This window comes from Ranitomeya imitator, chromosome 5, assembly GCF_032444005.1.
Source record: "Ranitomeya imitator isolate aRanImi1 chromosome 5, aRanImi1.pri, whole genome shotgun sequence".
Classification (NCBI taxonomy): domain Eukaryota; kingdom Metazoa; phylum Chordata; class Amphibia; order Anura; family Dendrobatidae; genus Ranitomeya; species Ranitomeya imitator.
Window position 1 is genome coordinate 171,527,289 of NC_091286.1, and position 23,476 is coordinate 171,550,764.

Below are 23,476 nucleotides of genomic sequence, written 5' to 3' on the forward strand. Positions count from 1 at the left end.
ATGAATGATAACTCCCAGCATGCCATTGGAGCTTCAGGTCATGCTGGGAGTTTTAGTTTTCAAAAGGTTAATGGTCACATAACATCACTATACTTAGCATAAATAGAACTTATGGGGTCTTAAAGGGGACCGGTCTGCTTAGGTAGGCTGCCTGATCCACGGGCAGCGTGTAATGGACAATGGCTGCATGATTTCAACCACATATGTTTTTCTTTGAAATGCTGCTGCGTTTCAGGGGAAAACATACTTTAAAGTGAACCTGTCACCAGTTTTGGCTGATATATGTAACGGCCATCACCTTACAGGGCTGATACACAGCACTCTATTAGGCCGGGGTCACACTAGAGAGAAATACGGACGAGGGAGAGGCGCAAAAACAACGCATTGCACTTGGACCAATGTTTCTCTTTGGGGCAGCTTCCATCAGCCGCATATTTCTCTGCCGTATTTAACGTGCTGAGAAAATAGCAGCGTGCTGTGATTGTCAGCGTATTCCTCTAAAAATACGCCAATGAAAGTCTATGGGGGCGAGAAAAATAGGGATTACACACGGACCATACTTCTGCCTTGCGAGAAATACGCACTGGTGTCCTATAGAAAAGCCGGTAATTCAGCGCGGTGTCCAGTAAAATCACACTGACAGGTTAGAATAGAATAGATAAAATTAATGTCTACACATAGAATAGGTATATGTTTATGTACAGTACAGATCAAAAGTTTGGACACACCTTCTCATTTAAAGATTTTTCTGTATTTTCAGGACTATGAAAATTGTACATTCACACTGAAGGCATCAAAACTATGATGTAACACATGTGGAATTTTATACGTAACAAAAAAGTGTGAAACAACTGAAAATATGTCTTATATTCTAGGTTCTTCAAAGTAGCCACCTTTTGCTTTGATGACTGCTTTGCACACTCTTGGCATTCTCTTGATGAGCTTCAAGAAGTAGTCATCGGGAATGGTCTTCTAACAACCGTGAAGGAGATCCCAGAGATGCTTATAACTTGTAGGCCCTTTTGCCTTCACTCTGCGGTCCAGCTCACCCCAAACCATCTCAATTAGGTTCAGGTCTGGTGACTGTGGAGGCCAGGTCATCTGGAGTAGCACCCCATCACTCTCCTTCTTGGTCAAATAGCCCTTACACAGCCTGAAGGTGTGTTTGGGGTCATTGTCCTGTTGAAAAATAAATGATGGTCGAACTAAACGCAAACCGGATGGAATAGCTTGCTGCTGCAAGATGCTGTGGTAGCCATGCTGGTTCAGTATGCCTTAAATTTTGAATAAATCCGCAACCGTGTCACCAGCAAAGCACCCCCACACCATCACACCTCCTCCTCCATGCTTCACGGTGGGATCCAGGCGTGTAGAGTCCATCCGTTCACCTTTTCTGCATCGCATAAAGACACGCTGGTTGGAACCAAAGATCTCAAATTTCATCAGAGCAAAGCACAGATTTGCAGTGGTCTAATGTCCATTCCTTGTGTTCTTTAGCCCAAACAAGTCTCTTCTGCTTGTTGCCTGTCCTTGACAGTGGTTTCCTAGCAGCTATTTTACAATGAAGGCATGCTGCACAAAGTCTCCTCTTAACAGTTATTGTAGAGATGTGTCTGCTGCTAGATCTCTGTGTGGCATTGACCTGGTCTCTAATCTGAGCTGCTGTTAACCTGTGATTTCTGAGGCTGGTGACTCGGATAAACTTATCCTCAGAAGCAGAGGTGACTCTTGGTCTTCCTTTCCTGGGGCGGTCCTCATATGAGCCAGTTTCTTTGTAGCGCTTGATGGTTTTTGCCACTGCACTTGGGGACACTTTCAAAGTTACCCCAATTTTTCAGACTGACTGACCTTCATTTCTTAAGGTAATGATGGCCACTCGTTTTTCTTTACTTAGCTGCTTTTTTCTTGCCATAATACAAATTCTAACAGTGTATTCAGTAGGACTATCAGCTGTGTATCCACCAGACTTCTGCACAACACAACTGATGGTCCCAACCCCATTTATAAGGCAAGAAATCCCACTTATTAAAGGGACACTGTCACCTGAATTTGGAGGGAACAATCTTCAGCCATGGAGGCGGGGTTTTTGGGTGTTTGATTCACCCTTTCCTTACCCGCTGTCGCATGCTGGCTGCAATATTGGATTGAAGTTCATTCTATGTCCTCCGTAGTACATGCCTGCACAAGGGTAAGGAAAGGGTGAATCAAACACCCAAAAACCCCGCCTCCATGGCTGAAGATTGTTCCCTCCAAATTCAGGTGACAGTGTCCCTTTAAACCTGACAGGGCATACCTGTGAAGTGAAAACCATTCCCGGTGACTACCTCCTGAAGCTAATGAAGAGAATGCCAAGAGTGTGCAAAGCAGTCATCAAAGCAAAAGGTGGCTACTTTGAAGAACCTAGAATATAAGACCTATTTTCAGTTGTTTCACACTTTTTTGTTAAGTATATAATTCCACATGTGTTAATTCATAGTTGATGCTTTCAGTGTAAATGTACAATTCTCATAGTCATGAATATATACTATATGTGTGTCCAAACTTCTGGTCTGTACTGTGTGTATATATATATATATATATATATATATATATATATATATATATATATATATATATATATATATATATATATATATATATATATATATATATATATATATATATATATATATATATATTATAGAGCTAGGTAGCATAAAAGCCGGTAATTCAATTGCCGGCTTTTGCTAACTCCTTACCAAATCAGACAGGATTTGAGACATGGTTGACATACAGTAAACCATTTCATATCTGTTATAGTTGCACATATTCCTCACTAATAATGTTAGTAGTTTGTGTGTGCAAAATTTTGGAGCTCTAGGTGATAAAATAAAGGGTTAAATCACGGGAAAAACTGGCATGGGCTCCCATGCAATTTTCTCCACCAGAGTGGGAAAGCCAGTGACTGAAGGCAGATATTAATAGCCTAGAGAGGGACCATGGTTATTGGGCCCCCGTGGCTAAAAAACATCTGCCCCCAGCCACCCCAGAAAAGGCACATCTCTAAGATGTGTCTATTCTGGCACTTAGCCACTCTTTTCCCACTCCCCTGTAGCGGTGGGATATGGGGTAATAAAGGGTTAATGTAACCTTGCTATTGTAAGGTTACATTAAGCCTGGTTAGTAATGGAGAGATGTCAATAAGACACCTATCCATTATTAATCCAATATTGGTAAAGGGTTAAAAATACACACATATTAAGAATAAAGTATTTTAATGAAATAAATAAACACATGGGCTTTTATTATCATTATTGTACGCTCAATCCAACTGACGACCCTCGTTCTTCTGTAAGAAAAAAAAAAGGAAGATAAAATAGCAACAATTTCCCATACCTGTCCGCAGTACAGTCATATCCCACAATGTAAATCCATCTGAAAGGGTTAAATACAGTTACAACCAGGAGCCTGCTAATGCAGCCGCTGCCGGCTGTAAAAGACTGGGGAATGAATGAAATTAAGGTAACGTAGCTTCGGGGACTTGCGGTGCCATCACTGATGCTGCACCCCCTGGTGGCATAAACTCATTTGAACTGTAGCGTGAGAAAATATTACGAAAAATTCCCACGCTACAGTTCATATGAGTTTGATCTTGGTCCGGCGCCTCCCATCCTCTTGCGATTCCGTCCTCCTGCTTGCTTCATGTGGTTGACGCGTCTGAGTCATCCACAAAGTCTCCTCGGCATCGCGCTCCTGCGCAGGCGTACTTCTCTGCCCCATTGAAGGCAGATAAAAGTGCTGCAGTATGCAGGCTTTGGGTCTCTGTGCCCTTTCCCAGCGCCTGCACACTACTTTGCTCTGCCCTCAACGGGGCAGAGAAGTACACCTGTGCAAGAGCGCGATGCCGAGGAGACTGTGGATGATGTAGACACGCATCATCCACATGAAGCAAGCAGGAGGGTGGCATCACAAGATGGGAGGTTCTGGACCAAGACCAGCGACACCCATCGGACCGGACCGATCCGCAAGTGAGTATAATAAGTTATTTTCTTCTTTTACAGGTCTGGTTGGGGCCAGATATAGAGCATTATAGAATGCTGGATATAAGCTCTGAAAGCGGGTGGCTGTATCTTATATCTGCCAAACCTAGTGACAGGTTCCCTTTAACAGTGACCAGGACCAAACCGCAAGAAAATAATTCGGACAGTGAGGCTGGAGTCTCACATAATGTATAAAAAAAAAAAAAAAAAAAAAAAATCGGTGCATTTTTCACGGACGAGAATAGCACAAATGTTCCCAAACAGTGATCCATATGTAATCCGTTTGCTATGCAATGATGCGATTTCCTCGCATCTATGTATGTGTGACATCCGTATGGCATCTGTATGACATGCGTATTTCTCAATGCCTTTCCCCATTTAATTTAATGGCTCAATGGGCTTAATGAGGAAAATGCTTTCGTATTTCTCGCAAGTCACACTGATGGTCCATGTGTTCTCCGTTGTTTTTCTTGCACCCATAGTCTTGTATTAGCGAGTCTTGGCCGATATACGGTGCGAATCGTAGCATGCTGCGATTTCACTTGCACGTATAATATGGCCGAGAAAAAAACTGATGATAGAAGCTGCCACATAGAATAACAGCGGCCCAAGTGCTATGTGATGTTTTCTGACCTAGCTCTCATCTGTATTTCTCATTAGTGTGATTAGTGTAATAGAAGCCAAAGTATGTTTTTTCTCTGTGACGCCGCAGCATTTCAGAGTCAAACATACACGGCTGAGAGATCGTCAGTGTTAGAAACATCCTGCCCATGGATCAGGTAGGCTGTATCAGCTGTCAGGTTCACTTTAAGGGTTTTTTCAGTGCTGCATTGGGAGGTGAGCAGGGTTGAGGACATCATGTCTACAGGTACCTGACAGGACAGATGCATGATTGACAGTTTTGCTTTGACGGCAGAATATCATCCCCTCTCACTTCCAAATCTGGAAGCAAACTGTGCCAGAAAAACCTTTTGAACCCATCAAAAAATACAAGATTTCATAAATCCGTGCACACCATTTTTTTTTGTTCAACAGGGATATGTAGCCCACGCAGTATTTAGCAGTGTGGGCACATATCCCTGTAAAAAAAAAAAAAAAAAAAAAAGAATTAAAATAAAAAATAGTTACATACTCACCCCTGGGATCCAACTACGCTGTGGCGATGGGCGCGCGGCTGCAGCCATCTTCCTTTCCCAGGATGCATTGCAAAATTACCCAGAAGACTTAGCGGTCTCGCGAGACCGCTAAGTCTTCTGGGTAATTTTGCAATGCATCTCTGGGACCGGAAGGTGCGAGCGCATCGTCATACTACAGAGGATGAGTATAGCAGGTTTTTTTTTTATTATTATTTTTAACATTAGAGTTTTTTACTACTGACTCTGCATGGGCAGCATCAATAGTAAAACGTTGGGGACACACAGGGTTAATAGCAGCGGTAAAGGAGTGCGTAACCCGCGGCATTAACCCTGTGTGAGCGGTCCCAGAGTGCATGATTTAAATCCCGCTTCCCTGATTGATCGCACCTGGCCGGCGCGACCAATCAGCGACATTGGTGCGGGATTTAAATCACGAAGCGCGATTTAACTCCCGCTGCAATGTCGTGATTGGTCGCGCCGGCTGGGCGCGACCAATTGGGGAAGCGGGATTTAAATCATGCACTCTGGGAGTGACTGGCCCTGCTGCTCGCGATGCTCCGATCCCACCGCTTCGCTGATTGGTCGCGCCGGGTGGCCTCGACCAATCAGCAACATTGCCGCGGGATTTAAATCCCGCTTCCCTGATTGGTCGCGCCCAGCCGGCGCGACCAATCAACGACATTGGCGCGGGATTTAAATCACGAAGCGCGATTTAAATCCTGCGGCAATGTTGCAGATTGGTCGCGCCGGCTGGGCGCGACCAATCAGGGAAGCAAGATTTAAATCCTGCGGCAATGTCACTGATTGGTCGCGCCGGCTGGGCATGACCACTCAGGGAAGCGGGATTTAAATCCCGCGCTTTATGCCGCGGTGTAGCGCAGTCAGTTTAACGGACTGCTACAACGATATGTGGGTGGCAGGTGCTGACTTGGGGGGGAGGGGGGAGTATGGAGGAGGTACTGACTGCAGGGGAGTAGGGAGCGGCCGGACTGTGCCGGTCACTCCCAAGAGTGCATTGCGGTCTCGCGAGATGATGAAGTATCGGTCTTGCAAGACCACACGTCATCATCTCGTGAGACCGCAATGCATGGACCCGAGCGTCGCGAAGAGCGGGAAAGGCCTGGGCTGCATCCAGGGGCCGACGGATGGTGAGTATATAATCATTTTTTTTTTTTTTTTACATTGGATCTTTTTACTACTGATGCTGCATAGGCAGATGGTCACACAGGGTTAATAGCAGCGTTAATGGAGTGCGTTACACCGCGGCATAAAGCGGTCCATTAGCGCTGCCATTAACCCTGTGTGAGCGCTGACTGGAGGGGAGGAAGGAGCGGCCATGTTCCCATCGGACTGCGCCCGTCGCTGTTTTGCCGCGACCAAACAGCAACTTGGGATTTCCGTGACAGACAGAAGGACAGACACAGAAAGACGGAAGTGACCCTCAGACAATTATTATATATGTATATAATATAAACATAATACCTAACTTTTTCACAACTTGTCTTCAACAATGAGCTTAATGGCAAAATCCACAACAGGTGTTTGATGCATGAATCGACCAATATATTTAGGGGTTCAATTAGAATTTGAATTTACACAGTCCTCCACATCATGCTGTTCACATTTAGACATCATGTGACAAAAGACAACACCTAACAAATTGATCAACTGGTTCCTTGCCATTGTGAGGCTTCAAGCAGGATGTTCAGCCAGTAGTGGCCACTGAGCTTAGTGTCACAGAATGTCATCAGCTGGTTGCAACATTGCAACAGAGATACAGAGAGGCTGGAAGAGTGACAGAAAGGCAGAGAAGTGGACGTCCTTTGGCCACATCCCACACTGATGACCGCTTCATTGTGGACAATGCCTTCGGAACCAGCTGATGAATGCCACACAACTCCAGGCACATTTAAGGGAGATGAGAGGAATCCATGTGTCATGACAGATCATTCAAAACCATTTACATCAGCATGGTCTGCGTGCTAGGTGACCTGCAAGGGTACCTGGCCACACCACCAGGTACAGACGTCTTTATCTTGCATGAGCCAGGACCATTGAGTTTCAGTGCTGTTCACTAATGAAAGTTGATTCACGCTGAAAAGAAACTATGGCCGCCAACGATGTTGGAGATGTCAAGGAGAGCTCTGTGCATCAGTCACTGCTGTCACCACACAAGCCTTTATGGTGTTAGTGTGGGCAGGTGGGTCTAGCCAATACAGAACTGCCCTACACTTTGTGACTGGTACAGTGACCTGCCCCTTCTACTTGAATATCGTCATTAGGTCTGTGTTCTTCATACAGAGCCACAATTTTATCTTCATGGGCGACAATATTCCAGCTCCTCAAGGTTCCATCATTAGGGAGCGCCTACAGGAGACTGGGGTACCTCAAATGAAGTGGCCTGCCATTTCTCCACACCCGAATCTCATAGAAAACCTATGGGATTAGCTGAGATGCCGTGTAAAGGCTCATAACTCTGTATCTCAGAACCTCAATGACCTATTGACCACCCTTCAAGAAGATGCCATCCTTCAACAGACAATATCTTGACTTGTTAACAGCATGAGACATTGTTGTCAAGCTGTATTTGATGCTCAACGTCACATAAGTTATTGAGACATTGACATTTCTTGTTGGGGTAAACTCACCACTGTTGTTGGCTTTTGTTTAAATAAATTGTTTGAGATGAGGAAATAACCATTACATGCTTCTACTTAAATGCCCTGCTTTCTTGATAAAATACCACTGTAGCGTGAAATTTTTATGTTTTTCAGAAATATCACCCGAAAAACAATTTTTTCCTAACTTGTGAGTAGAGTGTATATAATGTAGGTGTGTATGTAGAGGCTTTTTATTATTGTGCGATACACGTGCTTCCTCTAATTTTTTTTTTATATAATTGCATACTGTTTATCACTGTTGTTGAATTTGAAATTCATAATTTTGACACATTTTCTTTAAAGATTTAGAACGAAGAGATCTATCACACAAGGAGAGACTTTATCTGAGGGAGCTAAACGTCATTACAGAAACTCAGTGTACCTTAGGTAACTATTTTTAATATTCTCTTGTCCATTCTGTTTTTATAGATTTTTGTGTCCACAGCTTTTTGGCTGCATTCAATATTCTGGATTAATTTTAGCCAATACAAAGCTAAGATCAGCAAAAAGCTGCAGTGGTCCATAAAGCTCCTTAAAGCCTTAGGTGTTTAAAAATTTTAATATTTTAAAGATATGGGGACAAAGAATGAGAATGTACGTTGGGTAACTAATGCGAGGTAAATCTGACTCCCGTCAACTTTTTTCGCCCGGTCCTTCCGTCATAGCGGAAGAGGAATGTCTGGCTCCTGTATCTGGTAATCCGCTTTCTTAGAATTCTTGGAGTGATCTGGATTGTATGGAGCCTGTGCAGGTCTATTGGTCCTATTAGGACTTGGATTACCATAGTGTGTCCATCTGTATGCCAGTTGGTTCTCAAAGTCCATCCTCTCCCTCTGGAATTTTTCTGTTTTCTCTGGGTAATGTTCTTAAACCTTTTCAGAGTTTCCTTGAGATGGGTTTTAAAAGATTTAGAATTTCCTCAAACTTTTACAATTTAGTTTCCAAATCCTTAATATTGGCTTTTGTGGTAGAAAAGTGGTCCTGGTCATGTTCCAAGAGCATATATTTGAGTATATTGAAGCAGCATATTAAACCCTGGTCCCAGGTGTGCTGGAATGATGAAGAAGACTCCCATACTGGAAAGGTGGAACACTCTCTAAGTCCCGAGGGATAATACCAGCCTTCAAATATTTAGATCTGTTGGAGACCATGATGACTGGAGTTTGGAAAACACTGGTATAGGCTATTTGCAGCCATCCTTCTGTGCTAGTTTGAAAGACACTGAAAGGTTGCTTTAACCTCTCTGTGATCCTGTCCCTATGTAGGTCAAGAAATGATTACCATATATACTCGTGTATAAGCTGTGGTTTCAGCACATTTTTTATACACAAGTCATTGTCCCAGAAAGACGGAGGGGGAGCAGCAGAGCAGCGGGTCAGAGGCAGGAGCCGGCAGCTGCAGCTAAAGCCTGTGCCGCTGCTAAAGAGAAATTAATATTCACTGCGCTGGCAGAGAATATTCATTTCTCTTATAGCGCACAGTTACAGCCGCAGCTTCCAGCAAACATCCTACATACATTCCTTGTGCGCCCTCGCTGCATCTCATCCCACCCGGTGCCAGCAGCTTTTCCGGCTGAGCGATCACATGTCCCCCAATCATTATAGTAATGAATATTTACTTCACTCCACTCCCATAGGCGTGGTGTGAATTTTCATTACCTTAATGAGTGGCGACACGTGATCGCTTGAGGAAGAGCTGCTGGTGTCGGAACGAGATGCAGCGAGGGCATGCAGGGAAGGGAAGTAGGACGGTGTTTTTTTTTATTTTTTATAAATGGGAACCATGCATACAGGGATAGGGGATGAGGAGCCATGCATACAAGGATATGGGATAAGGAGCCATGCATTCAAGGATAGGGGATATGGAGCCATGCATACAGGGATGGGGAGCCATGCATACCAGGATAAAGATGAGGGGAAAATACTGCAGTGTGCAGGCGCCGGAAAGGTCAGAGAGGCCTGGCGCCTGCGCACTGCAGTACTTTCCTCTGCCCTCAACAGGGCAGACAAAGTACGCCTGCGCCGGAGGCGCATCGTGAAGACCAGAAGAGGACGTCATGGAATGAAGATGGGAGGCGCTGGAGCGGACCTGAGACACCCATTTGACCGGACCGGAGCGGGACCGCCCCTGGGTGAGTATAATCTAACCTCATTTTCTCCTCTTTCAGGTAACATCGGGGGCTTATCTACAGCATTACAGAATGCTGTAGATACGCCCCTGATGACTGTGAGCTTACCTCACCATCGATTTTGGGGGTGACAGGTTCCCTTTAAGAGCTCTAGCTCCTACGTATCAGTTAGACACTCCTAATCAACTTGTTACCTGCATTAAAGACAGCTGTCTTACATAGTCACCCATTTATAAAAGACTCCTGTCCGCAGACTCAATTATTCAGTTAGACTCTAACATCTATAACATGGGCAAGACCAAAAAGCTTTCTAAGCATGTCCGAGACAAGATCATAAACCTGCAAAAGCTGGAATGGGCTACAAAACCATCATTAAGATGCTGGGTGAGAAGGAGACAACTGTTTGTGCAATAGTAAGAAATGGACGAAATACAAAATGACTGTCAATTGACATCGATCTGGGGCACCATGCAAAATCTCACCACGTGGGGTATCCTTGGTCATGAGGAAGGTGAGATGTCAGCCTAAAACTACATGGGGAGAACTTGTTAATTATCTCAAGGCAGCTTTGACCACAGTCACCAAGAAAGCCATTGCTAACACATCCCGTAAAGGTTTAAAATCCTGCAGTGCCCGCAAGGTCCCCCTGCTCAATAAGGTACATGTGCAGGCCCGTCTGAAGTTTGCCAATGAACACCTGGATGATTCTGTAAGTGAGAAGGTGCTGTGGTCAGATGAGACAAAAATTGAGGTCTTTGGCATTAACTCAACTCTCCGTGTTTGGAGGAAGAGAAATGCTGCCTATGACCCAAAGAACACCGTCCCCACTGTCCAGCATGGAGGTGTAAACATTGTTGTGTTTCTTTGCTAAGGGCATAGGACTACTTCAACGCATCAGTGGGAGAATAGATGGAGCCATGTACTGTAAAATCCTGAGTGACAACCTCCTTCCCTCCGCCAGGACATTAAAAATGGGTCGTGGCTGGGTCTTCCAGCAAGACAATAACCCAAAACATAGAGCCAAGGCAACAAAGAAGTGGTTCAAAAAGAAGCATATTATGGTCATGGAGTGGCCTAGCCAGTCTCCAGACCTTAATCCCATAGAAAACTTATGGATGGAGATAAAGCTACAACAGCCGACAAATCTTAATGATTTAGTGATGATCTGCAAAGAGGAGTGGATCAAAATTTCTCCTGACATGTGCGCAAACCTCATTATCAACTACAAAAGCTTCTGACTGCTGTGCTTGCCAACAAGGGTTTGGACACCAAGTATTAAGTCTTGTTTGCCAGAGTGATCAAATACTTATTTCTCACTGTAAAATGCAAATACATTTCTATAATTTATACAATTTGTTTTTCTGTGTTTTAGTTTTGATATTCTATCTCTCAATGTTAAAATTAAACAACCCTTAAAATTATAGACTGTTCAGGTCTTTGTCAGTTGGCAGACTTACAAAATCAGCAAGGGATCAAATAATTATTTCCTTCACTGTACCAGGTGTGTTGATAGCGCTACCTGAGTGGGTTGGGGGACACTCACTTGGCACAGGATTAAAGCACTCAGGCACGGTTTCTCCACATAAGCAGTCTAATCTGGTTTATTAAACATCATAAACTGCATCACAAACAGTTCATTACAGTTCGTTATATACATCAACGGAACACATTATTCACCGACTGTCTGTTCCAATGGCAGATACGTCTCTGCCTGTAACCCTCTGTTATCTGGAGTTACCTTACAGGAGTTCCGGCTCCACACACTGACTCCTGTCAGTGCTGGTTCCCAGGAGAAAGCTGCCTCACTGGAGTCACCGTTCTTGTGACCAGGGCACCTCAGATAGTCCAGACCCGCAGTAGGAACTGTAGCTTCCCCAACACAGTAGCTGTCACAGGCTCTTTAGATGCGGCCCCCTCCATGCGCTTTTCTGGAAGTCCAGTCCCAGGCACTTCCAACACACTAGCCATCAGTCCATGGTCTGACCAGGTGCTTCAAGTACTCCAGTCCACTTCAGGACAATCCAACACACTGACCATTCCAGGTCTCTCACTCTCAGCAGGTGCTTTGAGGAGCAGGTGCTTTGAGGAATCCAGGACATTCCAACACACTAACCATTCAGTCCATAGCCTCAGCAGGAGCTTTTAGGCATCCAGTCCATCCCAGGACATTCCAACACACAGGCTATTCCAGGACTCGCACTCTGAACCTTCCAGGTCCATACACTCTTCACCATGTGACCCACACCCTGGTCACATTATGTAGCTGTAACCACTCCCATAAGTGGGAGGTGTGTGTATGGCTAGTTTAACCCACCCAGCTCTTCAAACTAGCCCTATAAGCCCTCCCTTATAAGTAAACACAACAAACACTTGTGGAACTATAAGTCTCAGCATAAACATATAATTTTGGGCTTACAGCGCAGAGCACCTCTGCAACACATACGCATTTACAACAATGCCAGTCCCTAACTCACCATCATAATTATGCCTCCAAGTGCATCATGAAGCGCACACAGCGCCCCCTGGCTGCAACATGGGTCACTGCATCGCTCAGGTCACAGCCCATGCAGATAAGCATGTACAATCCTTTGCTCGCTGTGTTAAATATTGAGGGTAACTCACTTGGAGCACCTTTTCTCTTTCTCTGAAGGACTACCTGGAAATAGAATTACCGGTAGGTCGAATTCAACTGGGTTTTTTTTTTTTTTTTCTGTTTTACCTGAGTAAAACAAGCAGCCTAATATTTCTATACACCTGAGTAAAGGGTGTTTATATCCTTTGACCACACCCTCAATCATTACACAAATGCACATCACCTGATATGCTTCATCCAATTAACATTCAGGTTTGTACAGATTGGAGTTGGAAGATATGCATAAAAATGATAAGGTAAAAATACTGTTAAGGTGTATTCTGTAACTTCTGCTTAGCTACAGCACCTGTAGGAAGTCCTTCTCATTATTAGTGTAGACTGCAGCCTTTCTTCTAATAGGTTGTTGTGTATTAACACTCTGTCTGTCATCAGAAAGTGGCACATGGAGAGGCTGATTTCTGTTATGGGAAAGAGAAGATGATTGCAAACTACACACTTTAAAGGGACCAAAAACACATGGGCTACTTGCACAGTGAACAAGTCTGTAGAAACCTGTTCACACCACCAAGAAACCTGAAGACACCAAAAGAGCACAGCGAGGTCAAAAATACTCTGTTGTAAAGAAGTCACGGTAAATGAGCAAGTGCTGGTCAAAAAATGAAAAAAATACAGGGTATTTAGTTACATATTTTTGCAAAAAAACGTATTATATTAAGCTGCTCCACCAATCGCCAAGGTATACCCATAATAGAGCAGTCCTATCTAATGTACATAATACTCTGTGCCCTCTGCTGGATGTCCCTCGAGCGTGGGGACTTTCCTGGAAAGCTCCCAGGCTCGAGTTCATATGAGGACAACCAGCAGAGGGCGCATCACCGCGAATGAAGGTAAATATAGGTCATTGACCTACATTACCTTCATTCCCCGGGGTTTTACAGCCACGAGCACAGCTGCATTAGCAGAGCTCCTGCCTGTAAAATATTTTAACCCCTTCAGATGGATTTACATCGTGGGACGTTACGGATCATCGGAAGGTATGTATATTGTTGGTTTATTATTATTTCTTTGTTACAGAGCGAGGGTCTTCAGGTGGATTGAGAGAACAATAAAATATTAAAACAACCTTTGTGTTTATTTCATTAAAATACTTTTTAATAATGTGTGTGTGATTTTTAACCTTTTCATTCAGCTGGATTAATAATGGATAGGTGTCATAATTGACGCCTCTCCATTATTAATCTGGCTTAATGTCACCTTACAATAGCAAGGTGACATTAACCCTTCATTACCCCATATCCCACCGCAACACGGGAATGGGAAGAGAGTGGCCAAGTGCCAGAATAGGCGCATCTTCCAGATGTGCCTTTTCTGGGGTGGCTGGGGACATGTTTTTAGCCGGGGGGGGGGGGGGGAGGGGCAATAACCATGGACCCTCTCCAGGCTATTAATATCTGCCCTCAGTCACTGGCTTTACTACTCTGGCGGAGAAAATTGCGCGGGAGCCCACGCCAATTTTTTCAGCCATTTAACCCTTTAATAGCTAGAGCGCCCAAATTTTGCACATACACACTACTAACAGTAGTGTGGAATATGCAAAAAAAATGGGGATATGAGATGGTTTACTGTATGTAAACCATGTCTCATATCATTTCGGGTTTAGGATTAAGCCGGTTTGAATTACCGGCTTTAACCCCTTTCTGACCTCGGACGGGATAGTACGTCCGAGGTCAGATCCCCTGCTTTGATGCAGGGCTCCGCGGTGAGCCCGCATCAAAGCCGGGACATGTCAGCTGTTTTGAACAGCTGATATGTGCCCGTAATAGGCGCGGGCAGAATCGCGATCTGCCCGCACCTATTAACTAGTTAAATGCCGCTGTCAAACGCAGACACAGGCATTTAACTTCCGCCTCCGGCCGAGCGGCCGGAAATGACGTCATCGCCGACCCCCGTCACATGATCGGGGGTCGGCGATGCATCAGGATGGTAACCATAGAGGTCCTAGAGACTTCTATGGTTACTGATCACCGGTGCAATTCTGCTACATAGCAGCGATCAGCAGATCGCTGCTATGTAGCAGAGCCGATCGCGTTGTGCCTGCTTCTAGCCTCCCATGGAGGCTATTGAAGCATGGCAAAAGTGAAAAAAAAAAAGTTAAAAAATGTGAAAAGAATAAAAAAAATATAAGTTTAAATCACCCCCCTTTCGCCCCAATCAAAATAAATCAATAAAAAAAAAATCAAATCTACACATATTTTGGTATCGCCTCGCTCAGAATCGCCCGATCTATCAATTAAAAAAAAGCATTAACCTGATTGCTAAACGGCGTAGCGAGAAAAAAATTTGAAACGCCAGAATTACGTTTTTTAGGTCGCCGCGACATTGCATTAAAATGCAATAACGGGCGATCAAAAGAACGTATCTGCACCAAAATGCTATCATTAAAAACGTCATCTCGGCACGCAAAAAATAAGCCCTCAACCGACCCCTGATCACGAAAAATGGAGACGCTACGAGTATCGGAAAATGGCGCAATTTTTTTTTTTTTTTTTTCAGCAAAGTTTGGAATTTTTTTTCACCACTTAGGTAAAACATAACCTAGTCATGGTAGGTGTCTATGAACTCGTACTGACCTGGAGAATCATAATGGCAGGTCAGTTTTAGCATTTAGTGAACATAGCAAAAAAGCCAAACAAAAAACAAGTGTGGGATTGCAATTTTTTTGCAATTTCACCGCACTTGGAATTTTTTTTCCCGTTTTCTAGTACACGACCTGCTAAAACCAATGATGTCGTTCAAAAGTACAACTCGTCCCGCAAAAAAATAAGCCCTCACATGGCCAAATTGACGGAAAAATAAAAAAGTTATGGCTCTGGGAAGGAGGGGAGTGAGAAACGAACACGGAAAAACGAAAAATCCCAAGGTCATGAAGGGGTTAAAGCTCTCGCGCTGGATGAAATATTAATATATATATACACATGTGATATATATATATATATATATATATATATATATATAGACAGTATATATGTTTTTATGATTTTTTGAGCCCATGGATCCATTGTAAATCCGTATGTTGGTTTCGCAAGCCTGCGAGAGAAACACGCAGTACGGATGCCATACGGATTACATACGGAGGATGCCATGCGCAAAATACGCTGACACACCCTGTCTACGGAGGAGATACGGACCACTATTTTGGGGACTTTTCTGCGTATTACGGCCGTAATATACGGACCGTATTTTTATACGCTGAGTGTGACGTCGGCCTGAAGGTGATTTTTACTGATGAATACCTAATCAGAGCACCGCATGAAGAACCCCCGTCCACCCACAGGCTGCCCCGGAGCACATTATTAACACAAGGCTGAAAATAAAGATTAAACAACAACCACAAGATGGATTTAATCAACCAAGGTATCATTTTAAGCAGTATAATGGCATCCACCTGACAGTGTCTGTAGGTTACTCAGCACAATCCTGCTGACTGGTTACCTTTAAGCAACTCATCTAAAGGAGCTAAGGCACAGTAAAGCAGTGGTATCCACTGCTTTGGCAGAAAAAAGAAAGCGCTTTTCTCCTGCACAAAGTGATGGACAGCTGCTTTCATAGAATCATAGAATGTTATAGTTGGAAGGGATCTCAAGTGTCGTGTCCAGCCCCCTGCTCAATGCAGGATTCACTAAAACACCTCAGACAGATGTCTGTCCAGCATCTGTTGGAAGACTTCCATTGAAGAAGAACTCGCCACCGCGGGGCAGTCCGTTCCACTCATTGATCACCCTCAATGTCAAAAAGATTTTTCTAATATCTAATCTGTTTCTTCTCCCTTTCAGTTTCATTCCACTTCTCTTGTTTCCTTGTGCAAATGAAAATAATGATGATCTGCTTTAGGTTTACTCTGAGCTAGCTCCTTAGGTTAAGTTGCTTACCTGGGCAATCCTCACACTGATGAAGGTCTGATACAGACCGAAACGTTTGTGTTTGTTGATTTTGATTATTCAAACATTTATTTGATTATTCAACATTAAGATTCTTTCCTTTTTTCATAATTTTTTTTTCCTTACATCTCAAATAACAGGACAGGATCCTACTTGAGCACCTACCTGTCAGGGTACGTGCACACGTTCAGGAATTGGCAGCGCTTTGGACACAGCACATGTCTGCTGCGTCCTAAGCGCTGCTGGCTATTGAATGCAAGTGAATCCTCTTGTGTTCATTGTACCGTGCGGATTCACTGCGTCCAATACATTGTACGGGAGAAATTAATCTTGCGGAGGTTCGCGTTTCTGCAAGAAAAATAGACCTGTTGCGGTCTGTAAAAAGACGTGCCGCATGTCCGGCTCTGCATGTAAGCCGCGGGCATCTGTGCACGCATAGTGAACATGGGATTTCTTGAAATCTCATCCACTATGCTGTAACAAGTACGCAGCGTCCAACCTGCAGTGTCTACTGATTGCGTGCATAAACCCTCAGAAGTGCTGTAATCTTCATTTCCGATGCCTGTTTAATTCAAGCATTAACTAATAGTTTACTAATGGGATATCCTTTAACATTGTCGCCATGTGGTCCCACATCTATGATTATACTAAAGGTTTTAGACTTTTACAATTACATTTTCACCATTTTCTGCCTTTTTATAATTTTAACAAACATGATCAATGCAGACTAAAGATACTTGTGAAGATGTTAATCTGCAATGCTAGATATATTTTAGAAATTGACTATGCAGATATTGTCAATACTTGGAAAGTGTTCCATGTCAAATGACAGAAGTGCACCTCATTTATAGAAGTCCAGGCTAGGTCAGTCTTGATTTTAGGTCAAGGAATGACAACCTTTAAGAATTAGCTAAGCGCAAACGGAATTCTCTAGTGTTTGACCAGGGTCAGGGTTAACATTTTTTAATGTCATTGGTTGAATTGCTACTCTACGATCAGACTCTTCTTTCCTTGCCATTTTTGAAGGTCTGACTGCTTTAAGAAGTGATGAAGTAATTGACCTCATGATAAAAGAATACCCTACAAAACATGCCGAGTACTCTGTTATTCTTCAAGAAAAAGAGCGCCAACGCATTACTGATCATTACAAGGAATATTCGGTAAGTCATACTCCAGTACAAAAGTACAAGAAATATCCAAGTAAGTCATGAGTACATTTTTCCAATAATTTGCTTATTTCTTTCTGGTAGTTTTACATTTTATTGCCTATAATCCAAATATTATTAAAATTTGCAGTAAACTGGATATTTTCTGCCATTAGGCAATAGTTTGTTCCAGCTGTATTTAGGACTCGTACTGGCCATTTTGCTATTAACATATGCGTTTTGCTAGAGTAAACACCCTGCAGAAGTCTACGGGTTTCTAATTGCAGAAAAAAAAAATCTATAGAGCAGAAAAACTATGTGAATAGTGAATCTGTATGCCTTTTATTTATAATTTTATTGAATGATGAGGGAGTTGTGACAAACCAACTAATGCTAAAAAGTGCTTCCAGATTGTGTTTATGTATGATATACACAGTCAGAAACACAATCACACTGTACTTGTCATAAGTTTGACATGCAATGGTTTTCCTTGTTCTTCTTGTATTGTATACATTGTACATTTAGAGTGAAAGCAGCAAAACCACAAAGAAACACATGAAAACGAGCAGTAAAGAAACACTTGGAAAGCAAGTGGGTCAGGGGAACTGGAAACATCGGCGTTCATCGGAAGTGATGGCCGGGTGCGCGCTTAGATGGGAGAATAAGCACAGGCGCGCTTAGGCATAGTTATACGGCACAGGCGTCGCGCTAGCGGCCGACAGATGCAGGATCAACCAGGTGATTGATTGCATTTGCGTGCACCAGAAGTGGTGCAGGCACGATCAACCAGGTAATCAGTAATATTAGCATGCCAGGTGCACACATACACCTGATTGTAGCACAGACACCGGAGTGCCAAGCGGCCAGTAAAAGGCAGGATCAACCAGGTGATCCATAGCACATAGCCCTGTGTCACTAACCAGTCCAGGTTGATTGTTACTCCTCTTGTTACATGGTAGTTTGTAAGATGGAGAGTTTTTCGCTGGAACATTTAGGCTATGTGCACACGTAGGAAAAGTGTGCAGAATTTTCTGCACAAAATCCTCATCTCCTGGCAGAATCCGCAGCTGCGGATTTGCCCCGGTTTTTATGCGTGTTGGGTGCGGTTTTTATGCAAAATTGATGCGGATTTTCTGCGGTTTTTGCCACTTGATTTTTAACATGGAGGGGTGCAGAAACGCTACAGATCAGCACAAAAGAAGTGACATGCACTTCTTTAAAATCCGCAGCAATTCCGCACTGATTTTTCTGCACCATCTGCACAACTATTTTTTAAAATCCCGTTGATTTACATTGTACTGTACATCACAGTGCGGAAAAATCCGCTGCGGATCCGCAGCAAATCCGCATCGTGTGCACATAGCCTTAATGCCACAGCAAGAGGTGCAGGAGAGGCGGTCTTGCTCAAGTGAGAAGAGCCAGATACGCCATGGCAGCAGTAGAAGCCGCTTGGACAGCATGCGGGCAGATCACCATACCAAGGAGGGGTCCCTGGTCTCACTGGGAGACATGGAGAAAACCAGTCAACCTTCAAGAAAGTCCAGCATGCTGTTGTCTGTTTTTTTTCTCGGAGTCAGAGGAAGACTCAGATACAGCTTGTTGCTCAGATAGTAGCTCAGAGGAGGAAGATACATTTCCAGCGGAGGCTACGGATAAGCTTCTAAAAGCTATTCGCTCTACCATGGGGCTGGTAGACAAGAAGGCAAAAAAGACAGCCCAAGAACTTGTGTTCAGTGGTCTTCAAAAGAAAAAACGGACGTCATTCCCTATTAATGAACAGCTGCAGGAACTTGTTAAGAGGGAATGGCAAAAACCGGAGAAGTACCAGATAATCAACTCCCTAAAGAAGAGATATCCTTTTGAGGAACATGCATCCTCATCTTGGGATAGGGCTCCAAAAGATTGATGTGGCTATTTAAAGGTTGCCAGAAAATCCTCTCTGCCCTTTGAGGATTTAGGTTATCTGAAAGAACCTCTGGACAGGAAAACAGACAGTTGCCTGAATACAGCATGGGAGTCCCCGGCAGGAGCACTAATGCCAACTATCGCGGCCACTAGAGAAACTATCCTAGAGGCAATACCAACCATGAGAGCAGCGGCAGTGTTTCTAGCTGAGGCTTCAGCAGACTCAGCTAGACTGGCAGCAAAGTCAGCAGCATTAGCCAATACAAGACGCCGTGCGATATGGCTTAAATTCTGGCTGGGAGACACACAGGCAAAGATGAAAGTTTGCTCTCTACCATGTGAAGGGAATTTACTGTTTGGTGCGGCATTGGATGAGGTATTGGAAAAAGCCGGCGACAAGAAAAAGAATTTCCCAAAACAGCCATTCCAGTCCTTTCGGCGCTCCTTTCAGAGAAGCCGAAAATTCAGAAGACCGCAGTATAGAGACAGAAACAACTTTGACAAGCAGTCCAGAGGAGGAAAAGGCTTCTATTTTGGCAAGCCTTCCAAAGATTCCAAGAAACCCTCCCAGTGACGGTCCCTCTCAGGTGGGAGGGAGGCTCTCTCACTTCCTTCCAGCCTGGGAAAGGATCCCATCCAGTGCGTGGATCAGACAAATTGTGGGTTCAGGCCTCAAATTAAAATTCCACCATTGTCCTCCAAGAAAATACATGCAGACTCCAGTACAGTCCCCACTAGAAAAACAAAGGAGTCTGGAAGGGGAAGTAACATCACTCCTAGACAAACATGTCCTGGAAGAGGTTCCAATAGAGGAAAGAATGGAAGGTTTTTAATCCCCCCTTTTTCTTATTAAAAAAAAAATGGACAATTCTTGGAGAACAATCATAAATTTGAAAGGCCTTAACAGGTATCTAATAACGTCATCATTCAAAATGGAGACGATAAAATCAGCAGTGAAACTCCTATATCCTCAGTGTTATATGTTAGTTCTAGACCTAAAGGACGCTTATTACGACGTCCCAATCAGACAACAAGATCGCAAGTTTCTCAGGGTGGCAGTTCAGATGGGGTCCCAGTTGCATCACTTTCAGTACAGGGCTCTGCCCTTTGGGATTGCAATAGCCCCACAAGTATTTACAAAATTGATTGCAGAAGTCACAGCACATCTCAGAGAGCAGAGAGAAAGATACTCTGATAATACCTTATTTAGACGACTTCCTGATAGTGGGGAAACATTTTTCTCACTGTCAGGAGCAAGTCAGAATAGTGATGGACACACTACAGACACTAGGATGGAAACTAAACCTCAAAAAATCCAAACTGGAGCCAGCGATGATCCAGAATTTCTTGGGGATAACTGTGAACTCTGGCACAGGAGTGTCGCCTCCCAGAGGAGAAAGAGGAAAAGATCAAACAAATAAAAACAAAAAACAGAAATGACTTTAAGAAGAGCCATGTCGGTGTTAGGGTCCCTAACCTCCTGCATATCAGCAGTAAAATGGACCCAGTTCCATGCAAGAGAACTGCAATGGTGTGTGATGCAGAACGACCTGGAACTTCAGGGGCAGTTAGAGCAGAAGCTCATTCTCCCAGTCTCTGTACTCCAATCACTCAGATGGTGGTTACAGATAGTCATCTCCGAGAGGAGTCCACTGGACATATACAGCCTCCAAAATCATCACAACGGACGCCAGTCCTTGGGGGTGGGGGGCTCACTCAGACACACTATGGGTCCAAGACCCCTGGGCTCAGGAGGAGAAAAATCTATCCTCAAACGAGTGGGAACTCCTAGCAATAGAAAAAGCGCTAAAGAGGTTACTTCCACGCTTAACAGGGCATCATGTGAGAATCCTATTGGACAACTGAACAGCGGTCACATATGTAAACCACCAAGGGGGCATCCGTTCTCGGTCACTGATGCAGATAACCAAAAAAACTCATGGCTAAGGCAGAACAGAATTTCTTCTCATTATCGGCCCTTCATATCCGGTATAGACAACCTGAGAGCAGACTTTCTAAGCAGGAACTGCTTAAGGCAAGGAGAATGGTCCTTAAAGTCAATTTTTCAACAAATAGTGCACATGTGGGGAAGACCCAGTGTAGACCTCTTTGCCTGAAAAACCAACAAAAAGGTTCAGAAATTCTGCGCCCTAAACCCAGCAGACAGTCCGTTAGCAGTAGACGCCTTCAGCATAGAATGGACGTCAGGACTCTTGTATGCCTTCCCACTGATATGTCTAATCCCAGCAGTTCTGAAGATCAGGGAGGACAAGGCCAGGGTGATTGTAATAGCTCCCTTTTGGTTGAGACCATGGTTTTACTGGCCAGGACCTTATAACACAGGGTCCCTTTAGCCACCCGCAGAATTCTGGGCTGCATTTGACAGCCTGGCATTTGAAAGGTCGTTGTTAGAAAAAGAAGGGTTCTCAACTGGTTTAATATCCACCTTACTTAGTAGCAGAAAACCAGTAACGACCAGGATTTATGGGAGGATATGGAAAAAACTCTGTTCCATCCCCTACTCCTCCACGATGGGATCTAAATTTAGTATTGACAGCTCTGACAGAAAGCCCTTTTGAGCCATTAAATACAACATCAGATAAAGTACCAACATTAAAAACAGCCTTGGTAGTGGCCCTTACATCGGCCCGTAGGGTTGAGCATTTAAACGTGTTATCGGCAGATCCTTCCTACACACAAATTATGGATGACAGGGTTGTATTAAAGTTAGATCCAGCATATCTCCCCAAGGTGGTGTCAAGATTCCATAGGGCTCAGGATATAATAATCCTACCCTCTTTTTGTCCTAACCCTAGCAACAAGAAAGAGGAGAGGCTCCATTGCCTAGATGTCAGGAGATGTATCTTGCAGTATTTAGAGGCGACAAAATCCTGGAGGAGATCGAGGGCTTTATTTGTGTCATTCCAGGGGTCAAAAGGGTCTTAAGGCCTCAAAACAAACTATCACTAGATGGGTGAGAGAGGTCATTTTTCTAGCGTATAGTGCAGGCAGGGCTGTTCCACACGGTCAAAAAGCCCACTCCATTAGGGCCATCGCAACGTCTAGGGCGGAGAGAGCTCATGCTAACAGCGACCAAATCTGTAAGGGGGCCACTTGGTCCTCTCCGTCTACATTTTTTAAACATTATAGGTATTTTCATGACTATGAAAATTGTACATTCACACTGAAGGCATCAAAACTATGAATTAACACATGTGGAATTATATACTTAATTTCAATTGTTTCACACTTTTTTGTTATGTCTTATAGGTTCTTCAAAGTAGCCACCTTTTGCTTTGATGACTGCTTTGCACACTCTTGGCCTTCTCTTGATGAGCTTCAAGAGGTAGTCACCGGGAATGGTTTTCACTTCACAGGTGTGCCCTGTCAGGTTTAATAAGTGGTATTTCTTGCCTTATAAATGTGGTTGGGATCAGTTGTGTTGAGCAGAAGTCTGGTGGATACACAGCTGATAGTCCTACTGAATAGACTGTTAGCTGCTTTTTCTTGCCATAATACAAATTCTAAGTAAAGAAAAACGAGTGGCTATCATTGCTTTAAGAAATGAAGGTCAGTCAGTCCGAAAAATTTGGAAAACTTTGAAAGTGTCCCCAAGTGCAGTGGCAAAAACCATCAAGTGCTACAAAGAAACTGGCTCACATGATGACCGCCCAAGGAAAGGAAGACGAAGAGTCACCTCTGCTTCTGAGGATAAGTTTATCCGAGTCACCAGCCTCAGAAATCGCAGGATAACAGCAGCTCAGATTAGAGACCAGGTCAATGCCACACAGAGTTCTAGCAGCAGACACATCTCTACAACAACTGTTAAGAGGAGACTTTGTGCAGCAGGCCTTCATGGTAAAATAGCTGCTAGGAAACCACTGCTAAGGACAGGCAACAAGTAGAAGCGACTTTTTTGGGCTAAATAACACAAGGAATGGACATTAGACCA

At 43.8% G+C, this 23,476-nt stretch overlaps 1 protein-coding gene across 4 annotated transcripts in view; it reads left to right on the forward strand.

Annotated features, from left to right (window-relative positions):
* Positions 1–23,476, forward strand: part of PHF10 (PHD finger protein 10) — a 307,704-nt gene that overhangs the window by 83,872 nt on the left and 200,356 nt on the right. For all 4 annotated transcript variants that reach the window (XM_069769324.1, XM_069769323.1, XM_069769325.1 and 1 more), the window contains exons 4-5: positions 8,119–8,202; positions 17,501–17,634. In XM_069769324.1, the coding sequence (XP_069625425.1) occupies positions 8,119–8,202; positions 17,501–17,634 (218 nt within the window). The remainder of the gene's footprint in view (positions 1–8,118; positions 8,203–17,500; positions 17,635–23,476) is intronic.